Here is an 18,859-nt window from a genome sequence, read left to right as displayed (position 1 = left end):
TAGTCAATAAAAGTCAATTTTTATTATCAAAATACTGTATTTCACTGAAGATGGTTTTGCAACTTCAGCAAGCAATCCAAATAAGTGATGAAGAAGATTTTGAAGATTGGCTTATCTGAGAAAAGCAAGATATTTCTTTCATTTGATTTGTTTGTCAAACAATCAGCATTAAAAAAAAATATTTTTGATTTTGTTTTCGATTGTGCTTTGAAATTGAGGAAAATATATATTGTATCTTTCTGATTATATTTATATATTACATTTTTTCTTCCAGGATTACTATGTGGTAATTCTTTGTCCTACTGAAATGGACATACAGGTTCGAAGAGTGTTGCAAATTCCCATGTGGGCACAAAGGGTGATCTATCTGCAGGGATCAGCATTGAAAGACCAAGACCTTCTGAGAGCCAAGTAAATGTGTTAACCCCTTAATGAAATTCTGTCATGGATCTGAAGCTAGTTTGGATTAATTCGTTAAAACCTTTTCTAATTTTAATATATTTCAAATTGCATCGAGATGGTGGAGTTTTGTTTACTTGAAGTTACTACCAGAGGACGATCTAAAGTCATGGAAGGTTATGGCAAAAAAGATAAGAACACACTGTTTGATGGGTTTGGGTTAGGGTTGTCGGTGGCTAGAGAGGTGATGAATAAATTGAAAATGAGCTCAGGTTTTTAGAGGTTGTGACCTAGGAGACTGAACATTTGAATCTGGAGATAACAAAGAAATGAACAATGATTCCAGCACATAATGTGGACAGGTAGAGCCATAAATGAAGAAAATACATGGTTAGAGGTTAGCTCATGACAATATAGATTTTTGAGATTGGAATGACCTCAGTTAGAACACAGCATGATGAGAGAGGACTGGTGAAGTATAAAAGTTGTTTATGCATAAACAATTAATTTGGTCTTGACGTAACTTGAATGGAGATAAGTTACTCATCCAATTTCAGAAATCTGATATTGTTGTAAGAGCAAGAGGAGTAGTGGTAGATGGCTTGGTATTGTCTCAATACATCTGGATTTGCACATGTTTATGGGTGATGTCACAAAGATTTGGGACTCTCTAGGTAAGAGGAGTAGTGATAGATGGCCTGGCGTTGTCCCATTGCATCTGGATCTGGACATGTTTATGGATGTCACAAATTTCTAGGTTCAGAAATACACAGCATGGAAAATCATCTTGATACTAAGTATATAGAAATGGATCCGCTGCTCTTTCATCAATGATTAATCTGGAAGCTCGTGTTTTGTGCCTCTGGCAGAGGTGAACATTGAATACAGTGCTCTACAGCGTTGGACAAGACCATTTGGCATAAACAATGTCTGCGCTAAACTGGATGCCAGATTAAACTAAATCTCTTCTGCCTTCACATGATTCATGACCCCACATTCCTTGCTTATTCATCTGTCTAAAACAATGTCCTTGACTATTTGACTTTTTTTACACTGGTAACAGATTGACTGCCTACTCTATCAATGCCTCTCATAATTTTATAAACTTCCATCAGGTCTCCTCTCAGCCTCCAATGCACTAGACTAAACAACCTAGGTTTGTCCAATATTTCCCCATAACTCCTACTGCCTAATCAAGTAATTCGGTGACCAGAATTGCATACTGCCTTCAAGTACAGCCAAACCAAAGTTTTATATATCTGTGGCATGACTTCTTGACTTCTATAATCAATGATCCAATTGATGAAAACAAGCATGCCATGCAAGACCACTCTATCAACTTATGTGGCCACATTAAGAAATTATGAATTTGGACCACATGACCCCTCTGTATGTCAGTGGTATGACAAGTCCTGCCATTAACTGTGTACTTACTCTTTACATTTGGACTCCAATGTGCAACTCCTCATATCTGCTTGGATTGAACTCTATCTGCCATTTCTCTGCCCAATCGTGTAACTGAGCTACATCTTGTTGTATTCTTTGATAGTCTTCCTCCTACACTGTCCACAAATCCACCAATTTTGTGTTGTCTGCAAATTTATCAACACAACCATGAACGTTTTCAACCAAATCATTTTTATATATTGCATGTGGAACAACAGTAGCCACGGACGTACAGCCAGAATAATACCTTTTCATCATTACCCTTTGCAAGCCAATTGTGTACCCAAATTTGCAATTTATTGTGGATCCCATTCATCTTTATCACCATGCAGAAATTTGCCAAAAGCTTTACTAAAAGTGAGTTTCCACAATTTCTGTCATCAGGACCACAGGTCTAGATCATTGATATTAACTTTGATTCATAATTCAATTTGGAATGTTTTATTTTTAAACAATACAGATTGGGGAGGAACGGTCAATGGGGGGAACTGCAAGATTATGTGGTTGTCTATCCTTTTGTATCAAATTTTCCTTGAAAAATGACAGCTTTTACATCTAATCAAGGATTGAGTCTTTCTTGGGTTCTGATGTTGTTGACTCATTTCAAACAATTTTTATACTGAAAGGTGGTGTTGTTAAACCAAAAGAGGAAAAAAAAATAAAAAAAATATGTGTGTGTGTGTGTGTGTGTGTGTATATCCAATCCATGGGACATGACTAGAATTAAAGGAATACTACTTTCATGTAGCAGAAGCAATAGAGAAAATTCTTGGTGCCTTGAGAGAAGCTTTGAAAAGCAATTACCTGACTGGTATGCTTTTTGTCTTTTGTCCAGACAGAACTGAGCTTTCCTTAAACGGCAATAAGAACTGTTAGACTGCCAAAATAATGTTCTTGTCCAAACAGAGAGAATCCAAGTTAAAATGATATAATTTCCAATGTGATTTACCTATTCATGATTTTCAAGTCAGAATGGGGATGAGAGAAGACAAGGAATAAAGTGGTTAATTTGTATCACACAATCTTATTAAGCTTTCTTGCCACACTAATATTATTCAACAGCAAATGCAATTACAGGTCAACACATTTTAGGAAAGCTTAAGGAGGTAATGTGCCTGAAAAAATGTGCTCTCAATATATGACTGAAAGGGAGGTTTAACACATTTTACATGTCAAAATGAAACCCAAAACATCTTACCAGAAAATGCAAACTTGTGCTCCAAAACTGAGAACCACTTTTAACAATTTCTCAAATAGAGTCAAACAGCACGGAACAAGCCCTTTGGTACAGCACATCAGTATTGACAAAGCTAGCATTCTGGGCCAGTGCTATTCTGAATTTGCTCCATATCTTTTAAAGCCTTTCATATCATTTTCTCTGTAAAATTGCTTTTGAACGTCAAATTGTACCTGCTTCGACAATTTCCTCTGGCATCTTATACCATAGATACGGATCATCCGCTGAATGAAAATGTTGCCTCTCAGTTCCCTCTTAAGTATCTCCTCTCTCAGATTAAATCTATGCCTTTTTATTCTTGAACCATCTCCCCTGATAGAAAGACTGAACATTACTCCATCATAATGTTTTTATAAACCTAGAAAAGATCACACCTGAGTCTTCTATGTTTGAGGGAATAAAGACCCAGCTTGTAACTCAGTGGTTCTCAACCTTTTTCATTCCACTCACATAGCACTTTAAGTATTCCCTATGCCATAGGTGCTCTGTGATTAGTAAGGGATTGCTTAAGGTAGTATGTGAGAGGAAAGGAAAAGTTTGAAAACCACTGCTTTAATCATATCTAATTGACTCATTATGTGCATGGTTTCATAACTCCAAAGGAAATGGGCCAATGACAATTTTTTCTCAAGTAAAATATTTCAGTAACAATTGGGTCTAGAGCAGTGATTCTCAACCTTCCCTTCCCACTCACATATCACCTTAAGCAATCCCTTACTAATCACAGATCACCAATGTTATGTGAGTGGAAAGAAAAAGGTTGAGAACCACTGGTGTAACTTAAGCCCTCTTGCCACAGCAATGTCCTGGTGAATCTCCTCTGCATTTCTTTGAAATTATTGTTGTGCACTTTATATCTGGGCAACCACAGCTACACATAGTATTCTTAGTATTGTCTCACCAATGCCTTGTACAACTTTATCAAAAGGACCCAACTTTTGTTATCAATACCCTGAAAGCATGTCAAATTCGTTATTCATCCATTTTCAACCTGAGTCTCCACTTTCAGGGAACTATTCACTGCATTTCTCAGTTTCTCTGTGCTATAATGCTCTCCAAGGCCCTTCTGTTTATTCTGCAAGTCCTACCCTGTTTAATGTAACAAAATCCTCAGACTTGTCAGAGTTAAATTCCATTTGCCACTCCTTGGTCCACCTGATCCAGATGATGTTATAGATTTGGATTTCCTGCTTCACAGTCCACTACACCACCAACCTTACGATCATCACAACAACACAGCAAGTCAACAGTGGATACCGTCTCACTGACTCTTCACTCTGTGTTAGATTATTTGGACCACAAGGACACCTCTGTTAGGCTATTGTTAGTTGACTACAGCTCAGCATTTAACACTATCATGGTAGCAAAATGTACCATATATTTTGGCGTATAAGTTGAGTCGTGAAACCTAAAAAATCTCAAAAAATGGAGGTCAACTTATATGCTGGATATACTTTTAAGACCCTAAATTCAATTCAAAATCCAATCCGTTCTGATCGTGTATAAGTCCACCCTTGAAAAAAAAACTGATTTGGTGTATAAGTCAACCCTTGAAAAAACAAAAAAAAACCCAATTGCGACAGATTTTCATTGAAATTTTTGTTGAAAGCAGCAACACAATTAATACCCTTCAAAATACCTATCATTGTCTGAAAACAACAACACATTTAGACCCCTTCAAAATCACTCTCACTATCATTGTCTGATCATTGGAGTCCAGATGTAAAGATGGCAGTAAACACATCCACACTCTCACTGTTTAAACAGTTATCATATGCATCTGATGTTGAAGTTTCAGCTTCGTCGTCAGTATCCCACAATAAATCATCTTCTGTGCCATCAATTGCACAAGAGATGCAGAACTTTTTGAAATGATTTTACTACAGTCTCTACTTTAACTTTTTCCCATGCCTTGAGCACAAAGTTACACAGCATATCAAGTAATACAGCACACATCCCCCAACTTTTGTAAATGACTTTTCTGCACTCAACATCCATGTATTCCATTCCTCACGCACATGGTGTTTGAATGGTTTGTCCAAACAGATATTGAGAGGTTGCAATATAGACATCAATCCACCTGGGATAACTGACATTTAAGTATTGTGTAGTGCTAATCTACTTTTAGTCTTCACACTTAAGTGGCTATGAAACATATCCAAGAGCAGCAAACTTCGTTCTTTGCATTAACTGCCTCGTCACCTGTTCCGCATACTGTCTATCCATAATATTACACTATTTTCTTCCATCCATCCTTTTTCATGAAAATGTACAAAACTGCCTGCAGGGAATTTCATTTTTGGTTTAATTTTGCATTTGAAGATTACCGTGGGGCTTAACTTTGTCCCATTGGCCATATGCGATAACACCTCAGTAAACCTGGTCCATTCATGGCCTGTATTTCTGGTTTGCACAGTTTTAACACCTTTCCATTCCACTGTTCTATCATCTATAATGTTGAAATTCATCGAGGTTTCATCCATGTTTCCACTATTTGCCACTGAAAATTTGTGTTTCTGCCGGTTATGTATAATGACTTTTTTGACTTTGGCTTGGCTTCGCGGACGAAGATTTATGGAGGGGGTAAAAGTCCACGTCAGCTGCAGGCTCGTTTGTGGCTGACAAGTCCGATGCGGGACAGGCAGACACGGTGCAGCGGCTGCAGGGGAAAATTGGTTGGTTGGGGTTGGGTGTTGGGTTTTTCCTCCTTTGCCTTTTGTCATTGAGGTGGGCTCTGCGGTCTTCTTCAAAGGAGGTTGCTGCCCGCCAAACTGTGAGGCGCCAAGATGCACGGTTTGAGGTGATATCAGCCCACTGGCGGTGGTCAATGTGGCAGGCACCAAGAGATTTCTTTAGGCAGTCCTTGTACCTTTTCTTTGGTGCACCTCTGTCACGGTGGCCAGTGGAGAGCTCGCCATATAACACGATCTTGGGAAGGCGATGGTCCTCCATTCTGGAGACGTGACCCATCCAGCGCAGCTGGATCTTCAGCAGCGTGGACTCGATGCTGTCGACCTCTGCCATCTCGAGTACTTCGACGTTAGGGATGAAAGCGCTCCAATGGATGTTGAGGATGGAGCGGAGACAACGCTGGTGGAAGCGTTCTAGGAGCCGTAGGTGATGCCGGTAGAGGACCCATGATTCGGAGCCGAACAGGAGTGTGGGTATGACAACGGCTCTGTATACGCTTATCTTTGTGAGGTTTTTCAGTTGGTTGTTTTTCCAGACTCTTTTGTGTACTCTTCCAAAGGCGCTATTTGCCTTGGCGAGTCTGTTGTCTATCTCATTGTTGATCCTTGCATCTGATGAAATGGTGCAGCCGAGATAGGTAAACTGGTTGACCGTTTTGAGTTTTGTGTGCCTGATGGAGATGTGGGGGGGCTGGTAGTCATGGTGGGGAGCTGGCTGATGGAGGACCTCAGTTTTCTTCAGGCTGACTTCCAGGCCAAACATTTTGGCAGTTTCCGCAAAGCAGGACGTCAAGCGCTGAAGAGCTGGCTCTGAATGGGCAACTAAAGCGGCATCGTCTGCAAAGAGTAGTTCACGGACAAGTTTCTCTTGTGTCTTGGTGTGAGCTTGCAGGCGCCTCAGATTGAAGAGACTGCCATCCGTGCGGTACCGGATGTAAACAGCGTCTTCATTGTTGGGGTCTTTCATGGCTTGGTTCAGCATCATGCTGAAGAAGATTGAAAAGAGGGTTGGTGCGAGAACACAGCCTTGCTTCACGCCATTGTTAATGGAGAAGGGTTCAGAGAGCTCATTGCTGTATCTGACCCGACCTTGTTGGTTTTCGTGCAGTTGGATAATAAACTGGTGAAAACTTACAACTTTATGATCAAAATGTTTTGGTAGCTTTTGTGCAATTTTTGTTTTTTGGCATAATACCAGATTTACTCTCTGATTCATTCCTGTAAGCCAATTTTGAATTCAATAGGCAGGTCTCCCAAGTAAGCTAGCCTTCCACACGTGTCATATGGGAACTTATCAAAGGCTTTTTTGAAAGCCCATATATGCAAACTCAATTACCCTGTAATCATCAATCCTGTTCATCATATCTTCAAAAAACTGAGATTTCGTGAGATGTCATCTGCCACACACAAAGTCATGATAATTACTTCGAATCTGCCCCTGACAAATGCTAGAAAGGAATCCCCTCAGGCAACATTCCAACAACTGCACATAGTATTCTTGGTGTGGTCTCACCAACTAAGGTCACTGACCTATGGTTTTCTGGCTTGTGCAAGCAATTCTTTAAAATAATAGCACAACATTATCCATTCTCCACTCTTTGACACTTCTCTTGAGGCCAAAAACAATATACCTGTAAATATTTCAGCCAGGTCCTTTGCTATTTCTTTCCTAACATTGCAGAATGTGTAAGTGAATGCACTTCTTCAGGTCCCAGTGGCTTGTGTGCACCAAGGCAGCTAAGACTTCCTCCTTGCTATGACTTGCATTGTCCAAGACATTGCAACTTATTTGCTACAAATGCCATGTGCAAGCCAGTTTCTTAAAAAGGTTCTGAGAAGCCTTGCCCTCCTGCATGTTAAAGATTTCTGAGCTAGAAATGCCACCATATTTCAGTATGTTCCAATCATCATCCATTGTTTTTGTTGCTTTCATACATGCTAACGGTCTCAGGAACTTCTGAAGGACACCATCCTAAATCAAGAAAGAAATAATGTTAAATTCAAAATGATCTTTACATTCAATGCATTTCAGGCACCAACTTGACTCTTGAATCTAATTCAAAATGTGAAGTGTATGCTTTGGATACATTTTGCATAAGATTTTGCAGAGGAGTGCTACTGAAACATGATTAGACTGTTGAAACTTGGAGTTTCTATTAAAACAGGGAAGACTGAGAATCACCAATGTGTAAAAATAATGAAAGATTTACACAGAGTGAATGAAAGCTTTTTCATGTATTATAATCAGATACTAATGTTAATGGCCAAAGCGATGAAAGTAAACCAGGGAAAAAGGTTTTTTTTTTGTGCCAAGTGTGGTTAGAGTTTCAAACAACTTCTTAGGAAGAGGCAGAAAATGTGTTCAATGGCTAAGATTTTGGAGAGAAACAAGGTATGTTCTGCATAGCACATCTGAAAATTTACCATGCAGATACAGCCACTTTCAAGATTCTGACCTTCCAGCTGATTGTTCAAACATTAGAGCACAAAACACTTTAACTAAACAATCTACTCAGATTTGGAGAGCTGCTGTGAGGGGACTCTGGTGGTGTCATGATCGTTCATTTGAACGTTTTTATTTCTGGTGGTGTTGACTTTTTTTTACTTAGTTAAAAAAGATACTTCAACTACAATAATTTGACTAATTTTAATCAGTTTAGCGAATGTTGTTGAATGTTTCTGAATGATAGGAACACTTGGTTTTCTTGACAGCTGCCAAAGTCTTTTCAGCATCTAATCTGAATCCATTTAATGCTTTAGCCCAACGCACAAAATGCTGGAATGCAGTGAATAGCCAATGTTTTAGGGCAGAAACCCTTCACCAGGAGCTTGTTGGACACTGTTAATAACTGCAATTGCAACAATATTGAACTCTGAATTTTTATGCAAAGATTATTTGATCTCCTAGACCAGTAGTTTTCAAACTTTTTTTTTTACTCACATACTGCCTAAGTAATCCCTCTGCCATAAATGGCCTGGATTAGTAAGGGATTACTTAAAATGGTATGTGAGTGGGAAGGGAGGATTGAGAACCACTGCTCTGGACCCAAATGTTACTGAAATATTTTGCTCGAGAAAAATTATCATTGGCCCATTTCCTTTGGAGTTATGAAATAGTCAGTTCGGTCTGATTAAAACAGTGGTTTTCAAACTTTTTCTTTCCACTCACATACCACGTTTAGTAATCCCTTACTAATCACAGAGCACCTAAGGCAAAGAGATTAATTAATGTGAATGGAAAGAAAAAGTTTGAAAACCACTATCCTAGACCAAGGACAGTTTGGAATCATCTCATAGACAGCTCAGCAAGCATCCTGTACTTTCATTACAGAAAGAGTCCATTTGTCCAATCTTGTCCAAATTGGTTTCTCACGATTCAATCTTTCCCCCATCCCAATCTCCTGTTTTCCTTAATCACTCCCTTCTGTGGAAGGATTTCCCTTTAATATTTATTTTGTAACTGAGGCAATAATAAACCTGTGAAATATAGAGAAGTTCCTACTAATGCATATGTTACTAGGCCAGGAGCCAATTCTTAGTCTGTCACCTCTTGCAGTGTAAGCTGCACAACTGAAGACCTGATGGCTTTGATCAGCTGTAGTTGTTGTTGTGGCTGTTCTGCAAGGTTGAGGATGTTGGACTTCGTTCCGTTGATCTATTTATGGGCTCTCATGGCTTATGATTCTAATCTTGGCTTTGAAAGACTTTCTGCATTCAGGACAGGTAGTACCAGATGGAAGATCAGTTGTTACTGCCTCTCATTCCATTTACATTGGAACCCTGATTTAATGCACCCTGATTTAATGCGAATTTGGATATAACACGATGTCATTGGAGCCTGAAATATAGACGGTATTGTGACAGAGTATATAAAGGTGCTTGGGAGATAAATTGGGAAAGGTTTGTTAGAGCAGGTCACACACAAACACTTTAAAACACAGAATTTTTGCAAGATCTTTTGTAAGAGTGCTCAGAGACTCATGATGGACTGTTATTTGCAAAAGGCAACAAATGTAACAACAGGCAGTAGCAGCTTTGTCTGGAAATTAGAATTTACTGTCTGGAAGGTCATGCGGCTTTGCTCTCTGAGTTGGAGGGAGTGAGAGAGAGGGAGAGAGGAGAGACACAGACATCGGATCCAGAGGAACAAGCTGGCAAGCTTTGGAAAACATTTAATTTAAATGTAATCATTTCATCTACATGAAAATCTCAGCTTCTTAACCAAATTTAATGATTTGGACCTTTCAATTGGGATGTTCAGAAAAAAATTGGATAGAGATCTAAAGGATAAAATAACTTCAGGAAAACTGGGAAAGAGGCAGGGAAATGTTACAAACACATGGACTTTCTAAAAAGGAAGTGGATGGGACACATGAGATCATTTGCGTTGTGGTACATTTAGATTCCCAACCGAGCAAAAGTTAGAATTCTCCCTGCGTACTTGATACCTACAGCTCATCCTTCATCAGTCAACTCTATGTTCTTTGATTGCACCAAATTCAAATAACAGTGGCCAAAACAAATTTAAATCAATCAAACGCATCACAAAATAATTGGACATTTGATGGGGAACATTATATTCCCCAGGAATCTCTATAATAACTGGAACCCCACTCTGACCTAAGTAAATTGAAGCTGTTTCCCCAATATAATGCAGAATATGATTGATGACATCATTATGTGGGGGCCAAAGAACATTTTGTTCATTGGTCAACTGTTAGGAAATTCAGTGTGCAAGACAACACAAACCTTACATGAGAAAATGGCTATGGTTCACATACTTACCTGTTGTTTCTCTGCAAAGTCAGGTAAGTGTAGTGTAGCTGGGAAGGAGGCGGGAGATGAGCAGGTAGAGCAGATAAATGAAAGCTGGGAAATTTTGGTGGGGTATGGAATGTAATTATCAGTATGGAATTCATGAAATTGGATCAAAAGTGTGATTATCAATTGGAGACAGGGAAAGTTGAGAAAAGAGGTTGTGTTTGTTGGTTGGAGCCATTTGATAGGTGCAGGTAGGATTTGTTCGGTGGTTAGGATTGTCAGATGTTGGAAGGAGTTGTATTGAATTGGATTGCCAGATGGTAGATCAGTTACCACTGATGTGGGGAGTGATGTTACCACTGATGCAGGGAGTGAAGTTACCATTGACTGAAAGGAAGCATCATCATCCTGGGGATGGACAGCCTGGAGATGAAGAAGGTGGAGAAGCAGGTAGCATTGAGAAAACATGTTGGGTTCAGAAGGACTTAGACAGATCAGCGAATAGACAGAAGTGGCAAATGAAATACAATATTGGAAATTGGATGGTCATACACTTGGGTAATAAAAATAAACAGGTTGATTATATTTTTCATGAGGGGGAAATTGAAAGTACCCTTATGCAAAGGGACTTGGGAGTCCTTATGCAAGATAGCTTGAAGATAAACTTGCAGATTCAATTGGTGATGAAGAAAGCAAATGCAAAGCCACCATTGATTTCAACAGGAATAGAATATTAGAGCAGGGATGGGATGTTGAGGCTTTAAAAGGCACTGGTGAGACATCCCTTAGAGTATTGAGAGCAGTTTTGGTCTTATGAATGTGCTGATGTTGGAAAGGGTTTAGACGATGTTCAGAAGGATGATCTTATTGAAACATTTTGAATGGTGAAAGGCATGGACCGAATAGATTGTTTCATGTGGTGGCAGAGTCTAGGATAAGTGGTCACACTTCGGATTGAAGGGCATCTGGTAAGAATAAAGATCCAGAGAAATGTCTTCAGCCAGAAGGTGATAAATCTATGGAATTTGTTGCCACAGGTGGTTGCCAAGTCATTAGATGTATTTAAGGCAGAGATTGATAATATCTAGATTCCCCAAGGTATTAAAGGTTATGGGGAGAAGGCTGTGGAGTGAGACTAAGTGCGAAAATGGATCAACTCATGATTACTTGACGGGGCAGATTCGAGGAGCTGAATAGCCTATTTCTGTTCCTCTGTCTTATAGTCTTATGGGTGGTGTTACCACTGATGTGTTGGGTGATATGACCACCAGTGTAGTTGGCTGAGAGTTGTTGAATAATGATGCTGGTGAAGGTTTTCCCATTTGCCTGCATTTGGCCAATACACCTCCAAGCTCTCCTGTCCATGTAACTGTCCAAATTTAGATATTATAATTATCACTGCCTCTCCTACTATAGAATGTTGTGCTTTATAATCAATGAAAGGCTATCTCTGCATGAATGATCAACATATCCAGGTGTGCAAAGCTAGAAGTTAGAGAAGTGATGTCCAGATATGCATTACATCTCAGTAAACACCATGTTAATGAAAATGAACAACTTTGCTTAACTTTCATCATTGTAATTTCAATGTTGATAATTTCTCATAGAAATTTGATTGCATCACCCTTAAAGATATAATGCAATTTTTAAATGAGCATCTCCACACACAAGCTTGTTTGTATATATAAAGCAGTGAAACTGTGAATGGAAGGATAGAAGCAAAAGAACATATTTCTTTGGGGCTGGTGAGAAAAAGTGGGAAATTCCTTGAGTCCTGGAAGAAAGGGAGAAGGCATCTTGAAAGAAGTAATAGACAGCAAGAAGGATCTCTTAAAAAACCCATGAGATGTAAAAATTTATGTGAGGAGAGGGGGTGGTGCACTTAGCGATAGATGAGTGAGAACGATACACTGTTTGGAATGCTGAGGGAGAAATAGCCACTTGTACAAATATGGGAGTGAAAATAAAATTTTGAAGTGAGGAATACAAGGTAGAAGGTAAATGTTGCAGACAAATGCAAGGTAAGAAATGTTACTGTCTGAACTCGACATGAAAAGGCCCAGCATAAACTGGTTTATATCCTTAACTTTGTCTTTTTTTCTGTATCGGCAGTGCCTTCCATAATGTTTGGGACAAAGACTCTTTTTTTTCCTTTATTTCTCCTGTGCTCCACTGTTTAAAATTTTTAATCAAACAATTCACATGTAATTAAAGTGCACATTCCAGATTTATATATATATTTTTTTTAAATCTAAAAATCTATCTATTTATTTATTTATTTGTTATATATAACTTCCCTCATTTCAGCATACGATAATGTTTCAGACATTTGGCTTCGCAGGAGTTTATGATTGCTCAGTTCTGTTTAATTGTTTCACTTATGTAGTTATTAGAGAGCTAGGCTTGCTTTTAAGGTTTTGATCACCTTTTTCAACATGAGGACCAGTCTTAGAACCATAGAGCCATAGAACATCACAGCACACAGACAGACCCTTCTGCTCTTCTAGTCTGTACCAAACTATTTTTTTCTGCGTAGTCCCACTGACGACCCAGTCCACAGCCCTCCATAGCCTACCCATCCATGTACCTGTCCAAATTCTTCTTAAATGTTAAAATTGAGCCCACATTCACCATTTCAGCTGGTAGCTCATTCCATACTTCCACCATTCTCTGTGTGAAGAAGTTCCCCCGAATATTTCCCCTAAACTTTTATCCATTTACCCTTAATGCATGTCATCTGGTTTATAGTAAAAACACAAAATGCTGGAGAAGCTCAGCAGGTCAAACAGTGTCCTTTATGTAGCAAAGGTAAAGATACATAACTGATGTTTCGGGCTTGAGCCCTTCATCAAGGTATGAGAGAATGCTGGCAGGCATCCGAGCAAAAAGGTAGTGGGGAGGAAGGGGGTAGCAAAGGCATGAGATGCAGAGAGCATTCAATGACACATCTACATCTGCCTCCTGAAGAGTGCTTCTGATCTGTCAGACATTGGTTTGGGGATTTTTCTTCATTATGATGAGAATTCTGTCATCAGCAATAGAGATCTTCCTTGGAATATCAGTCCTTTTACGATTACTGAGCTCACCAATTGGCCTTCTTCATAATTAACAAAACAAATGCCTTATAATTACTGAACCCCAAATTTTCCCCAACACATACTTTTGTAATCTGTCCTGCCTTGTTCCCTAATAGGAGATCCACTCTCTTTTTCTTCTTAATGATGTTAAAACTGTTGATATTGTTAATCCTAAACTTTGGACGATGTATCTTTCTGTTTTATTCTTATTTTTTTCTGCCACATAATGGCTTGCTTGACTTTTATTGGCACAACTCTGGATATCATGTTTAAAAATGGCAACTGCAGACTCCAAAGGCTTAGAAGCAATCCTCACTCTCTTCTTCCTGCACCAATAAAGCAATCAAACATACCTGAGTACTCGTTAACATCTGTGAAGCCAAATTTCCAAACATTATGGTGCCCTGAAATGAGGGGACTATGAATACAAAGTGCTGTCATTTCTACACGGTCTTACCAAAACATATACAAATAACCATGAATAAAATCTGGAATGTGCACTTTAATTATATGTGAATTGTTTGGTTGCAAATTTAAATCTGTGGATCACAGTGGAAAATAATGGAAAAGAAAGGGGTCTTTGTCCTAAACATTATGTAAGCGGCAATATCTGTCAGCCACTGATTTACAGCCATTAATCCTTAAACCAAAAAAAATGCTTTTGCTGCACTGATCAATAACGGTGATTGTAATTAATTATTGTATCATATCTTTTAAAAAGTTGAAAACATGAAAACAGAGTTTCCTTCAAAATAATGTTCCAATTAATCTAAGAAAAAAATAATGGAAGGAGTGATTGCCAGCGAGTTCACACTTATAAGTTCAGTTGATAGCTAAAGATCATTGAAGCTTTGTTGCAATGCTTTATAACAGCAACTGAAATTCCATTAATGATAATTCCATCTAGGAATCACTTCTTAGTTTCATTGCTCTGCTCATATACACTTGTTGGAACTGACAATGGACAGAGATGACTTTTTCACTTGACATCCATGTAGATTGTTATCACTGTGCGATTTACAACTATATCACAAATGTATTAATGGTTCTCAAATATTTGTCTTTCTTTTGATCTGTAAATGCCTCTTTCCTTTACAATTTGCATCCTGGTGATTCAGAATGGATGATGCAGAGGCTTGCTTTATCCTCAGCAGTCGATATGAAGTTGACAGGACAGCTGCTGTAAGTTGTATTTATGTCAGCGTGATAACTATTATTTTGCAAAAGGAAAAGAACTATGAGTTGCAAATAGTGAAAAATCATTCAGAATATAAATGTTCAGTGGCCAGATGCGTTTTCCTCATTACTGACATCATTTGGATTAACTCCAGAATACAGTAAATCAGAATATGGACCAAAACAGATGTTACATTACAGCAATATACTTCTATAATCAATTATGTACCTGTTAAAAAATGCATCAGTTTGCATTTATCTGAGTAAAATTCCATCCATCATTCATTGTCCCAATCTCCCAACTGATTTGATGGTGATATAATCTTGCTTAATTGTCACTATCTGCTCTACCACCAATTTGATATCATCTGCACATTCACTGACCAAGCCAACTATGCCGTTATCCAACTAGTTAACGTAGATACTAACAGTAAAACCGGTACTGATCCCTGCAGCCCTCTACTGGTCACAGGCCTCAGTCTGAATAATAACCCTCTGCTATCACTGACTCCTACCTCCAAGCCAATTTTGTGTCCTATTGGCCAGCTCATTCTGTCATCTTGTCTTTTGGCCAAATTACCTTGTGGGACCTTGTCAAAGTCCACATAGATAACATATGTCCTGCCCTTGTCAAACCTCTTTTCACCTCCAAATAAACTCAATCAATTTTGTGAGACATGATTTCCAACACACAAAGCCATACTGATTGTCAGTCCTTACCTTTCCAAATGCCTGTTAGTCTGATCTCACAAAATCCTGCTGCTGTTAAGATGACCAATCTGTACTTTCCAGGATTTTCCATGCAGCAGTTAATAAATAAAGGCACCTAACCTTGGTTAATGCAAATATCTTTGCAAAGGGCCAGCAATTTGTCCTCTAGCTTCCCACAACATCCTTATTATTGTTCGTATCAGTCGATGGCAGAGACTGCAAGAATAATTTTTCTGTGAAAAATTTAGTCAAGGTTATCAAGGAGATAAATACTTTTGTAGGTGAAAAGGAATTAGGGATAAAAACTGCTCAATAAATATTAATTTTGCATGCAATGGTCCTTATTAATGATTGGTGGCTAAGTTACTGCAATAAAGATGAAAATGTCCTCCCAGCTCGACATGACCCAAACCTGAAGAAGTGGCACTCTGAATGCTGAGAACGAGCTAAGAATCTGAAGTACTTTGGTTAATTTTTGGGGAAAAAATCCACAACAAATTATTTATCTGGTCGTTTTTTATCCTGATGTCAATTGAATCTGTAAAGTTGTGTGTAACTCTGTCAGCATATGTGCATGAATTTGCTGAAGCTTGCCTTTTATATGGCAGATGGAACTATGTAATCGAGCAGCAGGGGATTTTGATTGATGTATCAGCAATTAAAAGTATTTAAATGTATCACAATGTTTCAGCAAAATAAACTGCTGTAGATCAATTGCATACAAATTCTTTAACAACAAAAAAAGCCATAAAACATATTTCTGCTTCTTATGTAAATGTCTTGATATCCTTTTTAAATCTGACCTACATCTTTGTTTTTATTAAACCAAAGCATTTGGCAAATGTTAAACTTGTTGCCAGTGAAACTTTGTGAGTGCCTCAATTTAAAGGTTCCAGAATTATACTATCTATCAAAACCTGTTCATATTTAATACATGCATCTCTAATTTATGTATTCACCAAGAGCAACACTATTCCCAAATTTTATGTATTATGATTAATTCCAATTGATTTCACTGAGATGAACACAAGGCAATCATCATGTTTCACCATCTCTCACCTTCACATTGGAGGCTTGATGGAAATCTGGTTGATTGGTGATGATCTTCCTTCCATTTCTGCAATTAATTTCTCATTTTCATGACTTCCAATAATTTCCTTTATAATCGTACATAAATTGACAATATTTGTTTACTTTTCTTGCTCATAAAAGCACACAAAGAGGTATTAATAGTCTAGCGCCCCTATCGAGAAGAGAAAGAGAAGCACAGGAGAGCCCCTTCAGAGACACCAGATATCCATGGATCCACCACCTCCTCTGAAGCCACTGCCTCCTGCATTCCCCTAACATCCATAGTGGCCTCCTCCCTGTTCCAGAAGAGGAGGAGCTTCAGACACCCTGGTTCTGAACCTCTGATACAAATAGGAGGCTGTTAACACTCAAGGCCTTTGGGAGCCCTGCTCGCCATCAGCTCTCTCAGCAATCCTGGATACAATACCATTATCACCAGATTGCAGCCTCAGCCTTTTGGCCGTTGAGGCCTTCGCTGGTCCACTGATGCACCTCCTACCCTATCAGGTCTTAACCCAGGCTCCTCCTCATCAGCAGGGTGGTGTTCTCCCGCTCTGGTGCTCGACGCTGGTCCACTGCTTTCAAAAACCTGAAACCCTTGTGGTCTGGCCTGCTGAACATTGTAGCCACTATATTTGGCATGTTCCTCTGTGGATTGTCATGATGTAAAAAAATATATATCACAGGCTCTGTTGTACAGGTGGTTTAAAATATGTACCACAGGCCCTGTTGTACAGGTGGTTTAAAATATGTACCACAGGCCCTGTTGAACAGGTGGTTTAAACCTGTACAGAGACGTCTGTCTAATGATTGAGCAGTAGGACCACGCAGAGGAGCATTGCCACCGCTCTCCACACCGCTTGGGTCCACATCAGTGGCTGCGCCTCCATTGCCATAGCTCAGCAGTGTTCCCTATTTCTTCATTCATCATCCTCTGTCCCTACAAAGTTTAGTGTCTTTGTTATCCAGCTCCCAACCCATAAAGTGAAATGGAGAGACTGCTCCAAGCAAACAGCTTATTTGTTATGACTATTAATCTATTCAATCTTAATGATAGCTCTTCCAACTTAATCAAGTAGAATGTTTTAAAATGTTTCTACTTGAGATGTGTATTTCTTCCTTTCACCAGTTCTTTTCCATTTTATGGCTACACTGCAAACCTTTTAAATTGGATTTTGTTTAAAATTATGCCTCACAGGTATCAGTCAGTCTTAAAATAAAATAATTTAATGTTATGAAAATCATCCTCTTCAATTGAAATGAGTGGATGTCATATTAGCAATGAAATTAAACTAAGGCATACCGATTGGCATAGCTCACACTGCACAGTCCTGCAAGGCGGTAGTAGTGTATTTTTTAAGTGATTGCAGATATTGCCAAACCCATCAATTATCATTTTCATTCTCTCTGTTATCTTCATAAGACTTGATTTTATTTATTTTAACCAGGATCACCAAACCATCCTGAGGGCCTGGGCTGTCAAAGACTTTGCACCAAAGTGCCCCCTTTATGTTCAGATATTGAAACCTGAGAATAAATTCCATGTCAAGTTTGCAGGTAAAATTATGTGAGCTGAACAATAATTGTGATAAATTTAATAATCTATTAATTTTGTCCTTTGATGCTTTTAACTCAGTACTAATTTACTTTCATAGAAACAAAGATTTGATTCTAAATTTGTTGTTTGTCTTTGACATGTCATATACTTCTTCCAGACAAAATTACTTCAAAGAATGTACTGCCAAGGAGTATTTAAATGTTAAAAGGGATTCATCACAAATCCAAGGTGGCTCATTGATAGGGTGCCTTAGCCACATCAGAGTTCTGCGTTATTTCTTAATGACAATTTAGTGCATAAAATACAGTAGGTCAGATATTGTTCAGAACAGTGAAGAAACAGCTTTCAAATTGAAATGCCCACAGATTTGTGGCAGGTGTATAATCAGAGATTTTTCAGTCTTCCCTTGACTATTTATTTTCAAACTCTCAGAATGAATGATCTTCATGCAGCTGCTGACAGCAGATTGGTTAATAAAAGATGCTAAAATATAAATTTCATTTAAACCATTGAAGGATAAGAATAAATATGAACTTGACTTGTCTTCAAAATAATGAGACTCCATGTTTGGTGAAATTATTTTTCAGGCCACTGCAATTGTTCCCCCATAATTAAGAGAATGTAGTGCAAAAAACAAACTGCACGTCAAACAGCATTTGTGCAGGCAAAGGAACTGGTTTGAGTTTTGGGTTGTGATCCTGCATAGGACGACACTCAATGATTGAGTCTTGGA

The 18,859-nt window shown here is 38.6% G+C and overlaps 1 protein-coding gene across 5 annotated transcripts in view; it reads left to right on the top strand.

Moving 5' to 3' along the window:
• Positions 1 to 18,859, top strand: part of kcnt2a (potassium channel, subfamily T, member 2a) — a 1,068,826-nt gene that overhangs the window by 474,227 nt on the left and 575,740 nt on the right. For all 5 annotated transcript variants that reach the window (XM_069937843.1, XM_069937844.1, XM_069937846.1 and 2 more), the window contains 3 exons: positions 275 to 411; positions 14,729 to 14,792; positions 18,017 to 18,125. In XM_069937843.1, coding sequence (XP_069793944.1) covers positions 275 to 411; positions 14,729 to 14,792; positions 18,017 to 18,125 — 310 coding nt within the window. The remainder of the gene's footprint in view (positions 1 to 274; positions 412 to 14,728; positions 14,793 to 18,016; positions 18,126 to 18,859) is intronic.

Source organism: Narcine bancroftii, chromosome 5, assembly GCF_036971445.1.
Source record: "Narcine bancroftii isolate sNarBan1 chromosome 5, sNarBan1.hap1, whole genome shotgun sequence".
NCBI lineage: Eukaryota > Metazoa > Chordata > Chondrichthyes > Torpediniformes > Narcinidae > Narcine > Narcine bancroftii.
This window is presented reverse-complemented; position numbering and strand designations above follow the sequence as displayed.